Genomic DNA, 23,854 nt, shown 5'->3' on the forward strand with positions numbered 1-23,854 from the left:
TTTAAAAAATAGTTGAATGGAATAAAATGAAAATAAAACATCAAAATCTATGGAACAGTAAAAAACCGTGATGCAAATATTCATCTCCTTTACCCTGCCCAAGAGTGAAAATCGCATGTCTGACACAACCTTGAAGCCATCAGTGTAATTTACATACTTTACACAAAAGTTAACTAAAAAAGATCATGGATAGATGTAAAAGTATAAAAATTTTAGAAGGCAAAGCAGGGGAATCTTTTTAAAATCTAGGGCTTGGATCCAGAGCCCTAGATCTTGGATTCAGCACTAAAAGCACAATCTAAAAATAATTTTAATAAACTGGGCTTCATCAAAGCAAGACACTCTTCTTCTGTGAAAAACTCTTAAGAAGATGAAAAGACAAGAAACTGACTGAGAATAAAACTGCAAACCATATACCCAACAAAGAAATAGCTCATACAACAGAATTATAGAATATATAATAAATTCTCAAAACAATAAGAAATACCGAACAATTCAACTTAAAAAATGATCAAATGACATGAATAGAAATCTCACCATAGAACATTTACAGATAGCAAATAAACAGATGAAAAGATGTTCAATACCAATAACCAATAAAAATGCAAATTAATTCAAGTGAAATATTGTTACACACCTGCTTGGATAGTTAAAACTAAAAAACAAAACCAAAACAAAACAGTGCCAACATTAAATGCTGACAAGGATACAAAGAAAGCGGACCACTGCTGTTTTTTGTGTGTGGCAGTTTCATATAGAATGAACAAGCAGGTACCTAAGACAGTGAGAGTACCCAAATAAATGGCCAGATAATACATAGTGTAAAGAAGCTCATTCCGAAAGGTTATCTACACTACGATCCATTTATAGAACATTTATGAAATAATACAACTATAGAAGTAGAAAACAGGCTGGAGAGATGGCTCAGTGGTTAAGAGCCACTGGCTGCTCTTGCAGAAGACCTGGGTTCAGTTTCCAGTACCCACATGGCAACTAACAACTGTAACTCAGTTCCAAGGGATCTGACGCCCTCTTTGGACCTCCATAGGCATTTGCATGACATGGGTGTACTTACAGGCAATACACTCATACACGTAAAATAAAAATAATAAATAAAATATCTTTAAAAAGAAGTAGAAAACAGATTAATGGTTGCCAGTGGTTAAGTGGGAGTGGGGTGGGAATAAGGGGAAGGGGTGTGGCTATAAAATGATAACCTGAAAGATTGTTAATAGGAACATCGAACTTGAAAGCATCCATATCAAAACCCATGTTGTACCATGGCTTTGTATAAAGTTACCAATGGGGTAAGTGGGTAGACAGGATCTCTCTGTATCATTTCTTAAAACCACATGTGAGTCAATAATTACCCCCTTCCTTATTTTCTTTTGTTTTCCTTCCTTCTTTCCTTCTTCCCTCCTTCCCCTCTTCTCCCCTTCCCCCTCCCTCCCTTCCTTTTTTCTTTGTCTTTTTTTTTTTTTTTTCAGTTTTCAGGCCATATAAAATAGGAGGTGGGCTGAATTTGGCTGAGGATCACAGATAACTAATCTCCACCCTAGACTGTCTGCTCTAGGGAGTATGGCCATACTGCTTTCTCCACCATATCTCTAAGGTACAATGCAAAGACTTGCAGGCATTCAATGAGTGCTAAATAAATTATTAAACAGAGTAATTTGTCAGAAAAGATATGACATCTTTTGTTTTACATTACCACGGCAGATTCAATGATCAGACTCCCCTAAAATAGTAGATATAGACAAAAATAAAACTTAAGCATGTAAAAGAAACTCCAACAACAACAAAAGGTTTCCATAAAAACGAAGCACTTCAAGAGAGGTGGGACCATAGAATACTGGTATCAAGCAAGAAATGGGGAAAATGGGGATACTTTAAAGGGGGAGGACATGGAGAGAGGGTTAGACAGGGAGAAAGAGAGGAAGGATAAATAGTGCCTAGCTAGTATAACAAAAAGAAAACCCAGAGGGAATTGTATTAGTCCAGCAACCTAATGACAAACTATACATACAATATCTCTACATGAGTCCATGTGTATAGCTGACGGCTATGTAACAAGAAACAGTGGCAAAAAGGAGAAACCTTCCTTTGAGGTGTCGGCCAGGATAGTTCAAGAGACCCCCAAAATTATACAGGCTATTGCCACAGCCCTTGATTGCCTCCTAGAACTTGAAGGTAAGACCCTATTGCTGAAGACAGGACATACTTTGGACACAGGATTTGGAGCAATGAAGCTGGAACTGACCTGAAAGTCACCTCCCCTGAAGGCTAGCTCTCATAGCTTTGGAGAGCACCATGCAAACTGATAAGGGAGAACATCAATCAATGGTTCAACTCTAGCTTGAAGGCCTAAAAACCACATCAATGATTCGCATAACAAATGACATTGGTGTAATAGTGGCATTTTTTATCTTGGAGGTAATCAACAGCTACCTAATTGGATTTAAAGCCCACTCAATGGAAGGAAACTCGTATGTGTGGTACTGTAAATCTAGTCAAATACACATGGCTGGAGAGGTCTTAAATCTTAGAGAAAACCCCAAGGTTGTCACATCCCCAGACTAATGTAATTTCTTACCGTGTACAAAATATGGATCCTTATATTTACAGACAAGTATCCCGTCACCATTCATCAAAGAAGCTTCTTTTGCAACAGAGATTATTACAGTTCCACAACTGGTCACACACAGAGATTATGAATTGCCCAAGCCTAACTGGCACAACTAGGATGCAACCTCTACACCTAAGGCTCATGGAACATAGAACAAGGGATGAAGAGAACACTAATGCATCTCTCAATTCTCATCAATGAAACTCCTTCGTGCAACAGAGGGCCATAAATACAAAAGGTCACAAATGACCAAACATGGAAACTAAGAAGTCTGCAGAGTGTGGGTCCTCTTATATTAAACTCCACCCACTCAAGGCTCAGGGACCACTGTGGAAGAGGGGGTGGAAAGGCTGTAAAAGCTAGGGAGGTAGGGAGGAGGTGCACAACCATATGGAAATAGAGTCCTACAAGCTCCTGGGACCTTGCTTGTATGAACCTACAGCAATGGTGCCAGCATGCACAAGACCTATGCAAACTCAAGCAGACAAAACCCCGCATAGAACTGGGGAAGTGGACAGCAGGCCCCAATCTTAGTTGAGGAATTATTGGCAGCTGATTACTGATGGGTGAATAAGAGCTGATCTTCTTTAAGGGAGAGACTCTAGATAGGCTGCCTAGACCCCAGTAGATGAACTTGTACTGAGGGACATCTGGGGGCACTAACTTGACACAATAGGCCTGAACACAAATGACAGAATGTATGAATTCCAGTGGGGTCGGGGGCTATAGGCCAATGAAGAAGGAGGCATAGAGATGCTTAAGATTGATTAAGATGTTCTATATGAAATACACAAAAATTCAACTAAAAATTTACCAAAAACCCCCAAAGTACCACAAACTTTACAAGATGCCAAAGCAGGAAGTATTCTGCTGGCACTAGAATATTAGGCAGAAGAGTAGAGCCTCAGACATCCAAACACAGGGTGAAACAGAGATAAAGGAAACGAAAAACAATGGTGGCTGGGCTCACCCTAAATTTCTGAGCACAAATGGGATGGGTGGATCTTATCAACATCTCAAACCTGACAAAGGATCATCTCTGAATCAAACAATATCACAACTTTCTCCCTTCAAAGTTCTTTCACCTTGCTCCCATCTTAAAAGATGCCTTTGCTTAGTTTATTGGGAAACAACAAAAGAATAATCACAGTTCAGATGACTGCTTAACTTATTCAGAAACATCAACAGAATAATCACAATTCGAGTACCTCTTTTCTTCATTCTCAGAGCCTGCTAACTCATCCAACTCCATGTCCATATTTCTGCATCTGCTCCTCTAAAACAAGCCCCTCCTACTCTCCTTTGGATCCATATCCATTCTCAGACTGAAAGAGTCATTTTTGCAATACCATCCTTTCTCATTTCACCAATCCTCTTTTCACTAACAGTGAGCATATCCTTCACCATACAAACTTCTGATTTCTCCTATTCTACAAACAAAATAAAAAGCCTCTTAATATCTCATAACTCTCTCTAGCACCATCCTAATTTGAGAAATCTTAAATTTGATATATCCAAAATTCAGTTGTTAACCTCCTACACCTTCCTTCAGGAAGCTCCTCCTAGAAACAGCATTTCCATTTACCCACTCAAGACAAACAACCTAGGACTCACCCGTGAGTCTCATCTTTCCTCCTTCTACTCCATTTAATCCATCAACCAATTCTCTCAACTTCTTTCCAAACACCTATTTAGACCAGTTGCTTGTCACCCTTTTGAACTGTTACCCTAGTCCATACTGCCAAAATCTCTAACTTAGAATACTATAATCACCTCTAAATTATTCTCTTTCTCTTGATCTACAGTATTCTGTGGTCAGTGTTATTCCAAAAATATGAAGTGAAGCAAATCAGTTCCCTGCTCAACAGCTCAACGTTTCACCTTGTACTTGGAATAAATTCCTAATTCTTCACCATAACCTTCAAGCCATAAGTGCTATCAACCTTCTACTCTCTAAGCTTTCCTTCCCTACTTCCCCTCACCCATTCTAGACATACTAGCCTTCATGTTTTCAAAAGTATTTACTGACATAGGAGAATGGTTATTTAAGAAAGCCAACTTTCAAACACCCTATATGTATTTGCACATAAATTAAGGCTAAAAGAACATGGCATCACTTTGAACAGTGGTTATCACTGAGTCATTGAATAATGGGTGACTTCTTATTTCTTCTTAATGCTTTTGGTATTTTCCATAATAAGCCTGTGACACATTTCTATTCATGTGATGTTTATAAATTATGCCAGATATTAGCCACAGAACTCTAAGGCTGACTTCACAATTATTACAGAAATCTTCAAGTACATTTTGTTTCTAAACCCTGACATGACATTTTAAAACATACACCTGTTTTTATGTTTTGAATCATCTAAAATTCTATACCCAGGGGCTCAGCAGCTAAGAGTACTGTCTGTTCTTGCAGAAGAACAGGATTTGTATCCCAGCACCCACATGGCAGCTAGCAACTGTCTGAAAGTCTAGTTCCAGGGGATCTCATGCCCTCTTCTGCCTTCCATGGGCACTGCATGGCATGGGTGTACTCACATACATGTAAGCATAACACTCATAACATAAAATAAAATAAATAAAATTCTATATCCAGTCAGCTGGATAAAATGGCCATAGCTTCTTCACATTATAAAAATGTTTACTGCCCAGGCCAGGCCAAGCTGATTAAGGAAGGGAACACATACTGCCCAACACAGAGCCTAGAAAATTAAATCCAAAATAAACTCAGTCTGAATTGTTTCCAGGCAGAGGTTGAGATCCATGTAGATGAGGGAAATGATGAGGAAGATAACATTGTTATAGAAAGGAAATCACAGGAAGGACAGAAAGAACATAGTCCATTAGTATGTGGAATACTGTTCAGCAAAGAAAAGGAACAAAGTATTCACACAAGTTACAGTATAGATGATGCAAGAAGTCAGGCATAAAACATTATAAATTGTATGATTCCATTTATGTGAAATTTATAGAACCAGATAATCTGTAAAGACAGGAGACAGATCACTGTGGTGTGGGCTGGGTACGGGGATAAGGACAGTCTGCACCCACAAGCAGGGCTGGGAATATTTTGGTGATAGAAATATGAAAAAAAATATTGTGGTAATAGTTTCAGAATCCTAGGAATCATTTAAGTTAAAGTCTTAAAATTGATTCATATTATGACATGTAAATTGTACTAAAATAAGGGGGGGAAGAGAATGAGAGAAAACGAGAGACGAGAGAGAAAAAGGGAGTCACATGCTCACCATATTTCAGTTCTGTTAAATTTTGCTAGCATTTTAAGTCAGAACATTAAATCTAACTTTATCTCTTAAAAATGTTTTGTAAAGCAGTAAGTGACCCATTGTCAAATCTAATGAAAAGCCTATCTGTGAAAGCTATTCATTCCACAAATCACTTGTCTCCTCACCATGGCCTGAAATGCCTGTCTCTGTTTGTTCAAGCTAAGGTCATTGGCCTGAAGCAGTGGTGGCTCTCATCAGCCCATGCAACAGCACCATCAGACATCCAGCTGGGGATATTCTGCATCAGTCAGGTCCTGGTGTCCTCTAAATATTAGCAAAATTAAAGCAACATCAAATTTCAACTTGAAATGAATTCAGCTGTTTCCTCTCTATTCCCACAACTGAAATCAGCAATTCTGAAGGGGTTCTCTCTGTCTCTGTCTCTGTCTGTGAAGTGGGGGGCAGTGTATCTATATGGAGCAGCATCCAGGACTGCCATACAGGTGTTTTCAACACACACAAAGAGTGATAGAAGTTTGGTTGCATTCTTCTTGATTTTTCAGAAGTAGTAAGGCAGAGAAAGGTTGGGAAACAATGCTTTTGTATTGCTTGGTAGTCACTGTATGTTAAAAACGATTGAACGAACTCATGAGCTTTCATTATGATAAACACTTCAGTTGACATTTGTATTTTAAAAAGGTGTAAGTACAGCACAGATAGGAAGAACTAAAGAGCAAATGAGCACCACTATGAGACCCAGCTGCAGCTCACACAGACCCTGGCTCTACTCATCTCACTGCACATGCATTTAGAACACAAATTTAAATATGTGCTCTTAAGACATGAGAGTAGAAGCCAAACTAGCTGGAAAGAGGAAGGGGATGGGCAGGAGCAGAAGGGGACAAAAGATGGTAATGTGGAATTGTGAATATGATCAAAATACATTATGTACATGCACGTACGAAATGTCTTAAGACCAATTATTATGCATAATTAACATATGCTAATAAAATAGTTTAAAATACTAACTAAATAATTGTTTTTATTGTTATGAAAGTTACCTTAGAGGAATTTTTGCATTAAAAATGCATCATCAGCATGCCATACAAAACGCAATGCTTAGTAAAGTTTATAACTTGAGATAAATGAAGATAAAGTCTAAAGATCAAGAGAAGAAAATACTAAATTAGCTCTGTCAGCTGAACAGATTTATGGTTCAGGCAGGGAACCTGTCACATGGCTGTTAAGGGAACACCTGATGCCACAGGATCAAGCAGAATGCTGCACATTGCCCAGGCTTCAGCTGGATGCAGGTACTGGCGCAGTGTATTCTTTTTAGATTCCCCATTTAATTTCGGCAAAATATTCTCTGAAGATGCCTTGAAAACAGAGAGTGTCATAATCCCAAACATACACACATTGTCTAGTGCCCTAGTAATAAAATCCTCTCATTGTAGTTATTAAAGAAACTATTATGTTTTCATTAACTTGCAATTAATAGATGAGGAATTTTTCAAAAGCATTCTGAAAACCCACTGCAGTGTCCTCAGTGACACTATAAACATTACAGATAGGCCAGCCATGCTCAGGGCAGTCAGCTGCTACTCCTCTCTAAAATTCTGGGATACATTTTCAGTATTTCAGCATTCACAAAGCAACACAACAGTGAAGATTCCCTGTGAGTAACAGACACAGAGTGGCTGAGGTTATTAACTGAATTACTAGCACAAAGGAGTTCAGAAATAAAATTTGTCACAAAGGGAAACTACCACAGGATCGCAATTCCAATAATCCTGGTTCCCACTAAGGAACACTATCAGTGTCCTAGTTTGTTTCTTCATTGCTGTAACAAAACACTCTGACCACTACCAACTTGGGGAGGAAAGGGTTCATTTATCTTATATCTCCCTGGTCACATTTCATCAGGGAGCCCAAGGTAGGAACTCAGAGCAGGAACCTGGAGGCAGCAGCTGGAGCACAGGCCATGGAGGAACACTGCTTACTGGCTTGCTTCCCTGGCCCCTGCTCAGCCTGCTTTCTTATGCAACACAGGCTCACCTTCCCAGGTGTGGCACCACCCACAGTGGGCTGGGCCCTCCCACATCACTCAACAATCAAGATGCCCCATGGACATGGCCACAGGCCAGTCCAATGAAGGAAGTTCCCCAACTGATGCTCCCTCAACCCAGGTGTGTCAAGTTGACACTAAAGCTATCCAGCACAGTCAGTGAGTTTAATAACCTCAACAACAGGACAAGAAACATATTTGCTTTTTAAATATACTTTGACAGAGGAATAGTTAGAAAACCTAAAATTAAGGCCACATTTGGACATAGTGGTGCACACTTTTAATCCCAGCACTCAGAGGCAGAAGCAGGCAGATCTCTGTGAGAACTAGGCCAGCCTGGTCTACAGAGTGAGTTCCAGGCCTGCTGAGGTTATGTGTCTCAAATAATTTAAGAAAAAAAAAAAAAAATAGAAAAACTAATTTCCCTAACTCAGATTTTGTCATTCCTCTGTCCTGATCTTCCTTCCTCAACTCCCTTCCTCATCTTCCTTTCTTAAAGGAAAGGTTAATATAATAAGAAGGCAAGCAGAGCAAGACAATATTAGCAGCAATGACCTGCAGAATGTGTGGAAAACTGCAGACAGTCCAACTGTGTCCTATGCTACCTATCAAATTTATTTTCAAGAAATCTTTCAGAGAAGGCATCTTATTTAGTCAGGAGAAGGTGAGACATCAGCATCTTTGGAGCTGTCCATTTTGGATCATTAATCTTGTGTAGATGGAGATGTACACAACAAGGGCAACAAGCAAATGCAGGGAGACTTTCCGAGGCAAACCTCGATATACATCACCATCTGTGTAGTACAGCTCCCATTATAAAAGATATTACCATGATATATTCCTACAGCATGTTACCCCATATCTTTAATTATACAATATTTTATAGTGTATTCAAAAGTTCACTTATACATGATGAAAAAGTTATGAAGATATAAAACAATGGGAACATATTAGTATTTAACTTTACACTTATAACAAAGCCACAGTGACAAAACCAGCATGGTGAATTTGTATAAAAACAGATAGGCAGACCAATGAAATAAAAAGAGGATCCAGAATAAGACCCACACAACCACAGATACCTGATTCGTAACAAAGGTGCCCAAAACACAGTAAAGAAAAGACAGCATTTAAACATATGGTGATGAGAAACCAGAGAGTCACAGGCAGAAGATTCAAACTAAATCTGTCTCTCTGTACAAAAAAATTAATTCAAAATGGCTCAAAGACTTTAATGCAAGACCAGAAACTCTGAAACTGCCAGGGGAAAATGTAGGGGAAATAGTTCAAACTTTAGGTATAGAGAATAACTTCCTGAATAGGACTCTGGAGCCTAGGAAATAATAGCAAAAATTGACAAATGTGTTCGCAGCCAATTAAAAAGCTTCTGCACAGCAAAGGAAATAAGAGAATAAAGAGAGAACCTACAAAGTGAGATGAAGTCTTTGCCAGCTTTTCTCCCAAGAGTATTACTATCCAGAATATATAAAGAACTAAAAGACAGAACATCAAAAGAACAAATAATCCAATCAGCAAGTGGGCAAATGAAATGAAAGGCACGTCTCAGAAGTGGTACAGATGGAGGTAACTGTATAAAAATATGTCCAACATCTTTAGCCAACAGGGAAATGCAAATCAAAGCAAAATTGAGATTCCGTCTTTTCCAGTCATAAAGGTTTTTATAAAGAATACAAAAAAAAAAAGGAATCCTTATGCACTGTTGATGGGTAGACAAATTAGTATGTCCACTATGGAAATCAGTATGAAGAGTCCTCAAAAAGCTAAAACCAGAACACCACCATATAACACTATGATCCAGATATACCATTCTTTCTCTTTAAATCCCCAAATGATATACATACATACATATATATATATATATCTCCAAAACTTTTCAGTGAACAGCCCCCCCCCCTTTATAAATACCATTAGATAGATACAGTCACTTTTTAAAAAACAACACTAGGGGGCTGGAAAGATGGCTCAGCGGTTAAGAGCACTGACTGCTCTTGCAGAGGACCTGTGTTCGATTCCCAGCATCCACCTGGTGGCTATGAATGGTCCTTAACTCCAGTTCCAGAGGAATTCGACCCCCTCTTCTGACCTCCATGGCACTGCATGACATGGGCACACTCACATACATGCAGGCAATACATTCATACACATAAAATAAAAATAGTATACAAAAATATTTTTAAAACAACACTAGGGATTGACCCCAGAATCTTGTGCATGCTGGGTAAGTGTTCTAACACTGGGCTAACATCTCTATCTCTTTTATACTCATTTCTGAGACAGAGTCTTACTGGATTTCTCAGACTGACCTCAAACTTGCAATCATGCTGCCACAGTCTCTACAATAACTACAATGACCACTATTCCTTGCTCAAAGTCCTTTTTCATTTGTTTGTTTTGTTTTTCAAAAAGCTTATTAGATGTCAGGCATGGTGGTGCACACCCTTAATTCCAGCACTCCAGAGGCAGTGGCAGGTAGATCTCTGGGAGTTGAAGGTCTACATAACAATTTCCAGGCCAGCTTGGCCTACATAAAGCTCCAGGCTAACTGGGGCCACAGGGAGACTCTGTCTCAAAAACCAAAGGCTGGGGGGAAGACTTGACAGATCATAAAACAAAGCTTTTGGTAGAGACAAACAAGAGCCTCAGCTACAAAGTACTTAACCATTTACAGGTCCTGTGATATGAGCAAATTACAGTCTCCTAAGGGCTGTCAAATGGAGACAGAAAATACAACTGCTGGGAAAGGTAATACCTACTTCTCTGTGTGGAGATGAAAATATATGAAATTATGTGTTGAAAGATACTGGAAATGATGTAGCACAGTACAACTGTTGGTTACGATGGGTGACCAACAAAGCAATCCTTTGACATCTGGGATATCCTACTTAAGTGCAAGTGTTTTTGTTGTTGTGACTTTGCCTATGATTGATGGACTTCCTGGTCTCTGAACTGCCATTATAACCCCTTTCAGGATCCATATCTCAAATAACTAGCTTTGGATATGTGAACTCTGGATTGCAATCCACAATCTCATTCTGACTTGTGGGTAGTTCTCTGCTTCTAATGAGCTGGACAAGCTCATTCCATTCGGACCTCTCAAATTGCCTTCAGAACCCTACTTTGACAGAGGATAATAAGAATGGATGAAACGAGGGACATTCACTTGTTCCAACTATAATAGTCCTCATTAATATATGAAATGAAGGGAAAACCTTCTCACTGAGAGGTATCCCATGCAAATACTGCACAAATTTCTTCTTTTCTAATTGAGCTGTGCTTCCTGACCTCCAATGCCATTTAAGCACTCTCCCTTTAACTTAGCAGACTTAAAATGGAATACAGAAAAGCAAAATAAGAAACATGACAACTAAAAATCTCATTCCTTCTGACTTCTCAGAGCAACAACTCTACTTTTCTTCTTAGAACTCCTAGTATGAATTATCATCTTCATGCTAGTCTTTACTGATCACGAATTTAAAACAATTTAAGTCTGTGTTAGGAGACAAGAAGATTTAGCTTAGGTTATGCCATATTTGTTTTAATTTTAGATAGTTATCTTGGTTCTCTTTTTTGTTAAGATGTATATGCAAGAAAATAGAATTAAATACCCAGTTAGCTAAGCGTTGACAAATGGTATACTCACATAACCACCATCACTGTCAAGATATATGGAACAATTACAATCCCACAAAAGCTCCCACATTCTCTTTTGTAGTCAACCCCGTCCACATCCCCAGCCCTACACAACTACTGTGCTTTCTGGAACTTCAGTCTGGAATTTTATATGAATGGAATAACAGATTACGTATACTTACTTACCTGGTTATTTTCAGTCACTATAGTTTCTGAGATTTGTCCATTAAAATTAAGTTGATCAATTATTTGCTTGTTTGCATTGGAAAGTAACACTTGTTTAGAAGCATCAGAACATGTTTGATTCATATGCTGATGAGCATTTGGGTTGTTATGAATGAAGATGTTATAAAAATTCCTATAGAAATCATTCTGTGATTTTTTCCTTCTCTTGGGTGAATACCTATGTGTATCTCTCTCTCTCTCTCTCTCTCTCTCTCTCTCTCTCTCTCTCTGTGTGTGTGTGTGTTGGGGCTGTCGTGGGCAGGGGTGCGCACTATGTGCACAAACCATTGTGTATGGGTAGGGGGTTATGTGCATATGTATGTCTATACATACAGAGGCCAGAGGTTGTATTAGGTATCTTCCTCTATCACCATTGTATTATTTTTAATTTTTTATTAAATTTTTGCAATTTTCATACAATACGGTATGATGGTATATAGATCCCCTCCCCTATCTGTACCTCCCCTATTGCCTCCCACTCAATTTAATGTACTCTTATAAATATATATGTATGTGCATATACATATATATAGTATACACATGTAATATATATATTACAGCTTATAGAGTCCGATTTTTGTTCCCAAATGTCCTTCAATGTGGGTCCACCCACAGGACCCACCAATAGTCCCAACCCTGTAAGACACTGTCTTTCTCCCTCCTAGAAGCCATCAATTACCTAAAGTTCCTTAGGTTGGGTTGGGGTTTCTTATCCACTTCCCCATGTCTAGGCTGGGATTTGTCTGGCTTGAGCTTGCAGACTTGTGCATGCTGTCACCATTGCTGTGAGTTCATGAGTAAATGACCAGTTGTCTGGAAAACTGTTTTCCTGTGGTCAGCCACCCCCTCTGGCTCTTACAATCTTCCCACCTCCTCTTCCACAATGATCCCTGATCCCTGGGAGGCAGAGGTTTAAAATAGGTGTCCTATTCAGGGATGAGCACTCTGCAGCCTCTTGTTCTCTGCACACTGACCAACTGTGGGTTTCTGTGCTAATCACCATCGCTGTATAAGGAAATTTCTTTGTTGAGAGTTGAGAGATGGATTCATCCTCCATTGTATTTTTGAGACTGGGCCTCACACTGAATCTGGAACCCATGGATTTGCTAAAACTGGAGAGTAAGCCCTGGGAAATCCTCCAGTCTCTGCCTCCCTAGCACTGAGATTACAGGTGTACATTGCTATATCAGGCTTTTTTTCCGTTTGAGAATTTCATATACGTTACAATGAAATATGATCATTTATAACCCCAGACTCCCCATTTCCCCCTTCAAAATCCACCCATTTCCCTTCCCACATACTTAACTTCATGACTTCTTTTCTTTTTTTGACAGACCAATAACTCCAATAGTGCTGTCCATATGTGCACGGGTGTAGAACTATCCACCGGAGCGTTGAAAACCCACCACTTTGCCTATTTTTTCCATGCGGATGCTAGTAATCCAAAAACTTAGGTCCTGATAATTTCACAGAAAGTATTTGACTGACTGAGCATTTTCTAAGCCCCATGTATTTAACTTCTTACAGGCATTTAACTCTTAACAGGCACGGTAGCACATACCTATAATCCCAGGCCACAGGAAGCTGAGGCAAGAGGATCACAAGTTATAGGCCAGCCTAGATTATATAGGGAGACTGACTCAAAAATAAAAAAGGAAAAACAACAAAAAACAAAACAACTCAGCCAGAGTCTGGGGAGATGGCTCAGTGGTAAAGAGCATTGGTTGCTCTTGCAGAGGACCTGGGTCATTCCCAGTACCCACATGGTGGCTAACAACTACCCATAACCCCAGTTCCAAGGTATCCAACACCCTTTTCTGACCTTTGTGAGCACTGTACAACATGGTTGTGCTTACACACATGCAGGCAATACACTCATACACACAATAAATAAAAAAATATTTTTAAAAGCCCAACCAAGCCAACAGCTCTTCTCTGTAGGTATCACTCACAAATAGAATGCCTGCCTATAAGTTCTATTTGTGTACAGAAACTACACCATGTTTTAGCATAGGCCTAAGGGGTGTCATTCTCTACCCTTTGAGCTGGTAGTGGGAGGAAGTCACAAATGATAGAAGGGGGACAGCTTTCCTCTGAGGTGGAAACATACATAACAGCAGTGAAATTCTTTCCAAATCTTTTTCAGTCTTACAGAGGTGTCCTCTGTTTTTCCCTGGGGAGCAAAACTCCTGTTATACTTTGTGCACAGGGACAGAGGAAAGAGGACAAGGGTTGTAGAAAGACTGTCAATACACTATTCAGGAAATGACATTTGGGGAACCCTCTGACTCCCCTTCGCCATCCCTCCTGTACATTATGGCCTGACTGAGTCTAGAATCTTGGCTCCATGCCAGCCTGCAGAATCTGGGACACTGCTTCTTCCTATTCTAGTAATTTGTTGAACTGACATTTGCTGAATGGTCTATCTCTCCTCTTCACTGCTCCTACATATGTTTATTTTATTGCTGTCTTGGTAGAGAAGAAAAACAAGCCGGGCATGGTGGTACATGCCTTTAATCTCAGCACTTGGGAGGCAGAGGCACGTGGATCTCTGAGTTCGAGGCCAGCCTGGTCTACTGGGTGAGTTCCAGGACAGCTAGGGCTACCTGGAGACCCTGTCTCAAAAAAACCAAATAAATAAATAAATAAATAAATAAATAAAAAAGAAAGAAAAAGACAAAAAAGAAAAGAAAAACAGTAATCTAAGGCCTGCAGCCCTCCCCCAGAAAGGAATAGTTCTAATTCAGAGTTGCAATCTTGTACCAGGTCCCACAAGTGTGCTACCTGTGCTATCCCAAGCCGATAATGACTATAGTTACTCAAAGCAGTGTACTCCGGATGTCTTCCCTTAATCTCTCTGTAACATCTGCTGCTCATGACTTCCTGAAACACTTAGTTTCCATAGCATGGTTCCCTCTTGGTTGCATCCTTCCCTCTGGCCCCTTTTAGTCTCACATTCACACTTCATGTCTTCTCACTGTTCTTTACACACTCTCCCTGGTTTTGTGACCCAGTACACTCTTCTGAACCTTACACTTATAGTGTTTAAACAATCCATACCCTAAGAAGCCTTCCCTTCCCTTGTCTTAACCAGGTACCCCAAGTGTCCCCACAGCACCTCACAGACTTCTCTATAACTCTTCACAATGCACCAGATTACCTGCCTAGGAATGTTTCCTCCTCTAGCCTTAAGATCCTTGAGAGCCTAGGATCATGTATGCACTTTTCCATTCCCACAACTACTTTGATAATATATGGTATTTTGGGGACTGCAGATATGTCTCAGTTGGTAGAGTTTGTGTGCTTTAAAGAAAAAAAATAGGTAAAGATAAGCTTCAAGCCAGCAAAAGAAAATCTAACCTTTTTAAATACAATATAAACTAATGACATTCATTTTCATGTGAAAATTCTATCCTCTTCATTCTTTGACACTTCTTTAAGACCTAACCAGTAAATTTCTCCATCTCATTCCCATGTCCTTGGCAGGATTATTCAATTCACAATAACCCAAAGGTGGAAGCAACCCAGGTACCCACTGACAGATGAAGAGATAAACAAAATGTGGTAAACACATAAAGAGAGTAGTATTCAGTCTTTAAAGGGAAGGAAATTCTGACTCATGCTACAACACAAATGACCCTTCAAGACACTACACTAACTGAAAGTATCCAATCACAAGACACTAGGCAGAGCAATGAAATTCAGAGACAGAAAGTAGGATGGTGGCTGACTGGGACAGTGGAGAGGGAGAAAGGGAGTTATGGCTCAGTAAGTACAAAGTTTCAGTTTTGTAAGGTGGAAAAAATTTTGGAGATGGGTGACAGTAGTAGCTTAAAATGTTTATGATGATAAATATTGTGTTGTATGTATTTTGCCACACTTAAAAAGCAAAAGTTTCATATAAAAATATCATTAAAAATTGTTGCTTTTTTTTTGAGACAGAGTCTCATGTATCCCAGGCTGGTCTCAAACTCACTATATAGCTGGGGATTACTCTAAACTTTTGATCCCCCTCCTTCCATTTCCTCAGTGCTGGGATTACAGGTATGTGCCACCACACCCAATTTTATGATTTGCTGGGGATTGAACCTAGGGTTCCGTGCATGGTAGACACAAACTCTACCAAATGAGACACATCTGCAGTCCCCAAAATACCATATATTATCAATATTTTTCAAACCAAACTTTGACCTATGTTGGGCTGGGATAGCTTCAGTTGTCAACTTGACACGCCTGAGTGGAAAGAACCTCAATTTAGTAGTTTCCTCCATGGATTGTCTGTGGGGCATTTTCTTGATTGTTGAGTGATATGGGAGGGCCCAGCCTATTGTGGGTGGTACCCCCCCCTCCACTGACAGGTGTTCCTGTGTTGTATAAGAAAGCAGGCTGAAGCCAGGGCTGCAGGGAGACCCTGTTTCCAAAACACAGACTGAGCACAGACCAGAGGAACAAGCCAGCAAGCAACAATCCTCCATGGTCTGTGCTTCAGTTTCTGCCTCCAGGTTCCTGCTTCCACTCCTGCCCTGGCTTCCCTCAATGAAGGACTGGACATACTATAAGCTGAAATAAACCCTTTCCTCCCCAAGGTGGTTTTGGTCATGGTGCTTATCATAGCAACAGAAAGCAACCAGTACATATGTCTACAATGAATATAAATTAATTGAATTATATGAAGAGAATAAGAAAAGATCAAATACAAGAAGCATTTTAAAGGATTAAAAACAAAACTCTAGAATAACAATAGTAATAGTATCAGATATCTATTGAAGCTCATTAGATGTCAGACACTATGCTAAATGTTTTCACGAATTAATTAAAAATGACTACAAGGAAAAGGGGGAGGTGCTTTGGAAGAAAAAGTCACTTGTGGTCTCACAGCTAAAAATGACAGAACAGGGTCTTGAACCCAAGTTCTGAATCCATCCTATGACCTACTCTTTGCCTGGGTCTTTGGGACAAGAGAGGTGGTAAGGAGAAGACATCAAAACACTGCCTCAGGTTTTCATATATTCAGGAAGAGAAATGAAGAAAAAAATCAATGATGCCCAGTACCTTCTACCTGTGAAGCATACACGGCATGTAAGAGACTCAAATCAAATCCCAGATCTGAGGGAATCCAGTACATCAGGAGAGGGAGACAGGTATGCAAACAACACAGTGGTACAAGATAGGAACTAGGATGAGAGACTGTCTAATGCACTCTCTCTAGAAAACCCACACAATTCTTAGCAGCTTAAGTGTGAGTAAATATTGACTAAATGAAATAAAATCAGTCTATAAAAACATTCTGTTTCAGAATCCATTGAGGGGGTGGTGGAGGGGGGATTAACTTTGCTTTCTTCTTTTCAAAGAAGAAATTTAACCGATTATGGCAACTGATAGATGATAGTAAAGAGGAAACTGACTTTTTTGTGCAGATTATGCTTTAAATAACAGCATGCTACAATGTTCCCATATTAAAGCTTCTAAAAGATAATAACAGCATGAAATTGAAATCAACACATAAAATTCATGGCAAACTTGAATAGCCTTATTTTTCCAAAGAGATTGTGAGATTAAGAGAATACACAAGGACACTGGAGAGATCTACTTGAAACTCCAGATTCAGGCAGTCTCTCTTACATCTTCCTGCTGCCCTTCAGTTCTCTCCAGACTAAACATCCATCCACCTCCCCCACAGCATCCCAAGAAAATACCTGAGAATGTGTTCATGCCAAGAATTAGAAAAAGGTGCCTCGCTTCAAGAGGATTTGCTATGCTTGCCTCAAAATCATACCGGCACCTTCTCTACCAGCCACCATTTGGAATTTCTATGACCATTTATGTACCTTGTTCCAATATCAAGCCAGCTGCCATAATCCTTGACTAAGAAGAAAAAATGCTGCAAAATATAGAACACATGGCTCCATTAAAAAAAAGACAAATTCAATCAATAAAGTTGTTTTAGGATTGTATATTTGGTATTCTGACCCCCCCTCCCAGAATCCACAATATGCCCTTTATTGCAACTTTTGCTTGGACTAAAATGAGCAATGATCTAAATGCCAAAGACAGAACTACCATTTAATCAAATAAACACAAAAGTTACATTTGTGAGTAACTAAAGATAAACGACCACCAAATTTAATAAAAGACATTAAATCACAAAGCTTTAAGTGAAGCCATATTACCCATTATTCAATCAATGCTTACTGAGTCTGTCTACTAATAATCACTGCTAAGGTCTTGGAATAAAATCTTCATGAGGCATATAATCTAATGAATGATTCAAATTATTAGGAGTGTGAGAGCGTATGTATGTGTGGATGTGTGTGTGTCTGTGTGTTGTGTATGCATGTGTACATGAAAGAGACAGAGAGGTGCTATCTTTGAAAAATATAGATAATTATGGAAGCACAGAAGAAGAGGAAATGTAAGGGAAAAGTAGAAATCAGATAAAGACGAAGTTGGGGAGATAGAGGCAGGAGTGTGTTTCTAGGCAAGGGAAAAACCAATTAAATACCAAGAGTTCAGACACAGCTTAGTGGGTTCAAAGTAACGCTGTTTTAGAGACAACAAGGAGGGAGAGGTGAGAAATGATGCCAGTCAATGAAGCTGGACCACAAATGACTTTATGGGTTAAATTAGGCAACCTGATTCTTCATGCGAAATTAGCCAATTTCATTTCTTCTCTATCCTTGCCTATTTGTCATTTTGTGAGCAAAAATGAATGTTGATTTTGTTCTAATATTATATATGGTCAATTTCAGAAATACACTGGATATTTAGTTGAATAACACACAAAAAATGCTCTCATCTAAATGACGTGACTAGCATTCAGATTTGGGAAATTACCCTAGTAATGTTTCCAATAGTATTAGCATGAGCTATTACATGGTAAAACATTAATCATACCCCAAAAGAGATGTGGCCTTTGTCCTCAGCTACTGGGAGGTGATGTGTAGGCCCTTCAAAAGCTGATGAAGTGTTTGCCTATGGCATTAGTAACCAGGCAATCTAACAATATGATTTATGGTGGGAGTCTGGGGCCAAATGGTGTCATTTCTACTCCTGGGAAGACTGGAGGTTAAATCAATCAAGTGGGCAGTGTTTGACCAACTCCCGATACAAACCTAAGGAAAGTTTGGCTGGCAGCATGTACTGTCATACCTACATGCAGAGAGAGGAATGCTATCCTCACTTAACAGAAGAAAACATCAGAGCTATGCATTTGGTGCCCTTCTGCACCCTACCGTACACATCAATTCCCATGGCTGATTTTAATATGTATCATCTTACTGTCATAAACCAAAACTGTGAATATAACAATCTTTGGCAAGTTCTGTGAAGCCTTTCAGAGAATTGTCAAATGTGGGGGTGGTTTTGGAAACTCCCACCCAAAACTAAATCAGGTTTATTCTTTTTGTTACTACATTATATACAAGAAGAGTATCTCCAGTTCCTCACTCAGAACTCACTGACTATAGCTACCAGCTGATAACATGTTCCCAACTGAAAAGCTATATTTCCTTTTTCTTTTCTTCACTCTCCCTTTTTTCATTTCTTTTAGCTGAGGGGAATAACAATCCAATTCCACTCAAATGTAAGTGATGCATTATCCAAATCTACAGTGGGCTTCTTCTGTTAATCTATAACGAGGTTCATTTCAGATACAAGCAACCTGAAAGACTAGGTATAAAATGACAGTTTTGGATAATCAGGTAATGAAACAAAATTCTGACACCGCAAAGAGCACACTTACTGCATAATATAATAATATAATGTAATTTTATCTGTGTAAATTATACCAGCACTTAGAATTCCATATATAGAATTTTTTGTACAGAGTGGACATGGATCTCAGTTTCTGGATCTAAGTTATACTGAATAGCGAATAATGCCTTACCAAAGCCATGACGTCTGATATGACGAGAACAATGAGGAAAAGGCTACAAAATAAAGACAAAAATTCATATAAAACAACAGGTAGACTTTCGAGAATGTTAAAATCCAAATGTGAACAATATCCTCAGGTAACCTAAAAGGTTAAATCAACACCAAAAGAATAGGGGAATGGAAAGCAGGGATGCTGATGGCACCCAATGGCCCTGTGCTGCCTACCACTCAACTCAATGCTATGCATTTACTGCTAGCAATCTTTTCATCTATAGGCCCTTTCAATGGTCTCTGCCCCCAATGCACAAGGTTTTGTTGATGAACCAGTCATTGAGACTAAGGAACTAGACAACTGACATTTAGAAAAGTTCATTTTTAACTCATGAAAAATAAAATAATGCTTTTCTACCTCATCTTTATTCAGTATATATTTTAAGGGATGAATAATGGTGGTGCACGCCTTTAATCCCAGCACTTGTGAGGCAGAGGCAGGCAGATCTTTGTGAGTTTGAGGCCAGCCTGGTCTACATAGTGAGTTCCAGGACAGCTGGGGCTACAGGGAGACCCTGTCCCAAAAAAAAAAAAAAAAAAAAAAAAAAAAAAGGATGAATAAGAAATGTGGTTAGAATCATTGGTTGGGTATATGCAACTCATTCTTGACATTACAGATTTCATAAACAAGCCACACTCCCCTTTCAACTCCTAGACTTTTAAGAATTTTAAGAAAATGTTTCACAACAGAAATTAATAAAACTGTGAAGGTAAAGGCAGGAAGAAATGATGTGAACAACAGTTAACAAGTAGATAAGCAGTGAAAGAAAGTTGGAGTTTGGCTTAATAGATTAGGTCAAGAAAAAGGGATTCAGGTGGTTGGAGAGATGGCTCAGCGGTTAAGAGCACTGACAACTCTTGCAGAGGACCTGGGTTTGAGTCCCAGCACCAACATGGCAGCTAACAACTGTCCACAACTCCAGTTCCAGGGGATCCAACACCCTCTTCTGTCCTCCTTGGACATTACACAACATGGGTACACTTACATACAGGCAGGCATAATACACACAAAAAATAAAAATAAATAAATAAAAGAAAAAGGAAAAATGGGATTCATAGCTACTTGGCAATAGGAAAAAAGGGACTCACTGAATTCAATGGATGACATATTAAATCTGAGGAGTGCTTATGATGAACAGGGCAAATATCAAAGTCTTTTAAGGGTTTAAATGTCAAAAGAGACCTTTTTTCATAGCCCTTGATTCTGCCACCTCTGCCTCTGTTCTAACCTCCTTCTGTGTTTAGTATTCCACTACATTAGTCTCAATATAGACTGCTACACACACATGCACACACAAACATATATACACAAACACAGATACACTATTGATGAGCTTTCTTTTTTTATTCCACTGTCCTCAGTTCTTATTCATCCCAATTCTTTTGAGACAGGGTCTCCCTGTAGCCCCAGCTGGCCTGGAACTCTCTATGTAGACCAGGCTGGCCTCGAACTCACAGAGATTTGCCTGCCTCTGCCTCCCAAATGCTGGATTAAGGCATGTGCCACCATGTCCTGCTTTAAAATTCCTTCTAAAAGTTTAGCAACTAATTGTAACTCCAGTTCCAGGGGATCTGGTGCTCTCTTCTGGCCTCTGTGGGCACTGAATGAACAGGTGTACTTACACGCATGCAGGCAAAACACTCATACACATAAAAATAAAATAAATAATTAAATCCATGCAAATATCTTGAAAAGAACATTCTTTTTCAAACTAGAAACAAGATTTCTACTATTTCTAAATAGAGGGATATAATTTTTGAAAAAATTATGGCAGCTTAAACTCAGCATGAAGAAAATGCAAAGTTATGTTAATATTATTCAATCTTTTAGTATTGACTAACAGAAAAGTTAATGTCAAACCATATAAAATGAAATAATGTCTACAAATTTAATACATATTTAAGAAAAAAGCCAAAAGAAGTTGGAATGACAGCCTCTCATTTTTTGTAGGCACCGTATGTCTAATAACAAACACATAATTAACTACAGTATTAACATCTACGTTTTACCAGGGAGAGTCTTCACCATCTTGAATAACATTCTAATGCTTTATTACTGAGAAAGCACACTTGTCTGCTACAGGCCCTAATTAACCAATTTCCTATAATCACAACTATACTCTAAGAGGGTAAAAGACTTCTAACTTTTATAATAAACAATTATGTTACAAGGTTTTAACAGCAATCACATAAAGTATCTTCAAATATTCTCTCATTTACTAGAATTGGCAAAACCACAGCTTGAACATTTATCTTACCCCTTTGATGACAACTGTGTAGTTATCTGAACTGCTTCAAAAGCACACATCACAAGAACAAAAGGAATTAAGATCTGTTTCAAAGAACAACAAATGACATTATTGGTAACAAGTACCCAAAACTCTTTTGAAGAAAATACTATTTTTTGCTTACAGAAATACTTTCAATTTCTCAAATAACCTATATATTCTAGTGAAGAGAAACAACTGAAATAAAGGCATGATACTGTGGCATGGAACAGTGATGAAACTTAAAAGATTCACATTAATACACAAAGAAAGATAACAAACATTAAGGTCTATTCCAAATAAAAAAAAAATTACAATTTTGTCCTATTTGATTCATTCTAATAATTCATGATAATATTCGAATGTTTCCAAGAGGATATGATACAGAATGCCTTAAAAGAATTAAGTAACCTGATAATTTGATACACAGATGCCTGAACTTAGCTTGCTCTTTGATACTACACCACTGTAAACATGATTCAGTGGTTTTGTTGCTCCTTTTTTATTTTTAAATGCTATTTGGGGGCTGGAGAGACAGCTCAGTGATTAAGGGCATTTGTTGCTCTTGCAGAGGACTCAGGTTGAGTTCCCAGCACCCACATGGTCGTTCATAACTGTCTAACTCCAATTCCAGGGGATCTGACTCCCAAATTTGGTCTTCACAGGTACTGCATGCACATGGTACACTTAAATACGTGCAGGCAAATACTAATATACATACAAATAATAAATAATTTAAAATGCTATTTTATTTCTGATTGTAAATTCATGCTCAATTAAGTAATTTGAAAAATACAAAAAGATATAAAGTTTTTACTGTTTGAAAATTCATCAGTATTGTTAATATTTTAAAAGTATTTTATTATTTTTGTTTTTTATATGTATGAATGTACTGCCTGCATCTGTGTAAGTGCACCTGTGTTGTGCAATGCCCATAGAAGTCAGAAGAGGGCATCAAATCCCCTGGAACTGGAATTACAGATGGTTATTAGGTACCATGTGGGTGCTGGAAATTGAACCCAGGACCTCTGCAAGAGCAGCCAGTGCTCTTAACTGCTGAGCCATCTCTCCAGCCCTAGTTAATATTTTTGAGGTATTACTTTCCAGTGATCAAGTTTTTCTTAACTTTTCTATTCTTTGAGAATTTCCTACACATATGCAAGAAATATGACCATGGACAGTCCCCACTGCCTCCTTACCACTCCTCTCATAGCCCCTCAATGATTATTTATTAATATATAGATGTATTCAATGTTTCATAAGATGGGGTATGAGAAAGAAATGATAATTAAAACTGCACAAGAATCTTTTCCAAAGACGAACATATGAATAAGGACTTACCAGTCAACACTAGTCAAATGTATTATGCTGTCAGAAATTAGAATTATGCCCAAAATTAAAGATCTAGTATTCTAATTTGAACTTTTTTCTTATTTTTAATTAGTTTCATAATTTTTAATAGACTCAGCAAAGAAAAATCATCATTAAAAAATGATGAAGGACAAAGAAACCTTAATATATTTTAGAATAATTAGAGAATAGAAAATAAGGCGAGAAATTTCAAACGTCTTTAATATTTCTTAAATTTACATTTCTATTAGTGTAGTAAAAAAGTTAGTAGTACTTAAAAAAACTATTAAGATATGAACCTTTAACAATTATTACTCATGTATCTGAATATTTAAATAAATACATTCTTCATAAGATGTGTCAAGCAATACAGAAGAAGAAGCTTGGTGGTGGAAACAAGGTAAGCACAATGACTGTGGTGATCTGAATGAGCAATGTTCCCACGGCTCAAGTATTAATGCTTCGTCTCCAGTTGATGCAGCTGTTTGGGAAAATTATGGAACCTTTA

At 38.5% G+C, this 23,854-nt stretch overlaps 1 protein-coding gene across 5 annotated transcripts in view; it reads right to left on the minus strand.

Moving 5' to 3' along the window:
• The window catches only part of Pign (phosphatidylinositol glycan anchor biosynthesis class N), a 171,601-nt gene that overhangs the window by 6,387 nt on the left and 141,360 nt on the right, over positions 1 to 23,854 (minus strand). For 3 of the 5 annotated variants that reach the window (XM_017800012.2, XM_029567167.1, XM_017800011.2), the window contains 2 exons: positions 21,988 to 22,061; positions 19,689 to 19,731 (listed from right to left, as the gene is read on the minus strand). In XM_017800012.2, the coding sequence (XP_017655501.1) occupies positions 19,689 to 19,731; positions 21,988 to 22,061 (117 nt within the window). Of the gene's footprint in view, positions 1 to 17,631; positions 17,685 to 19,688; positions 19,732 to 21,987; positions 22,062 to 23,854 lie in introns of all 5 variants that reach the window. The other 2 variants (XM_008840646.3, XM_029567166.1) reach the window with 2 other exon arrangements.

Source organism: Nannospalax galili, unplaced genomic scaffold, assembly GCF_000622305.1.
Source record: "Nannospalax galili isolate Female #2095 unplaced genomic scaffold, S.galili_v1.0 scaffold298, whole genome shotgun sequence".
NCBI classification, from domain to species: Eukaryota; Metazoa; Chordata; class Mammalia; order Rodentia; family Spalacidae; genus Nannospalax; species Nannospalax galili.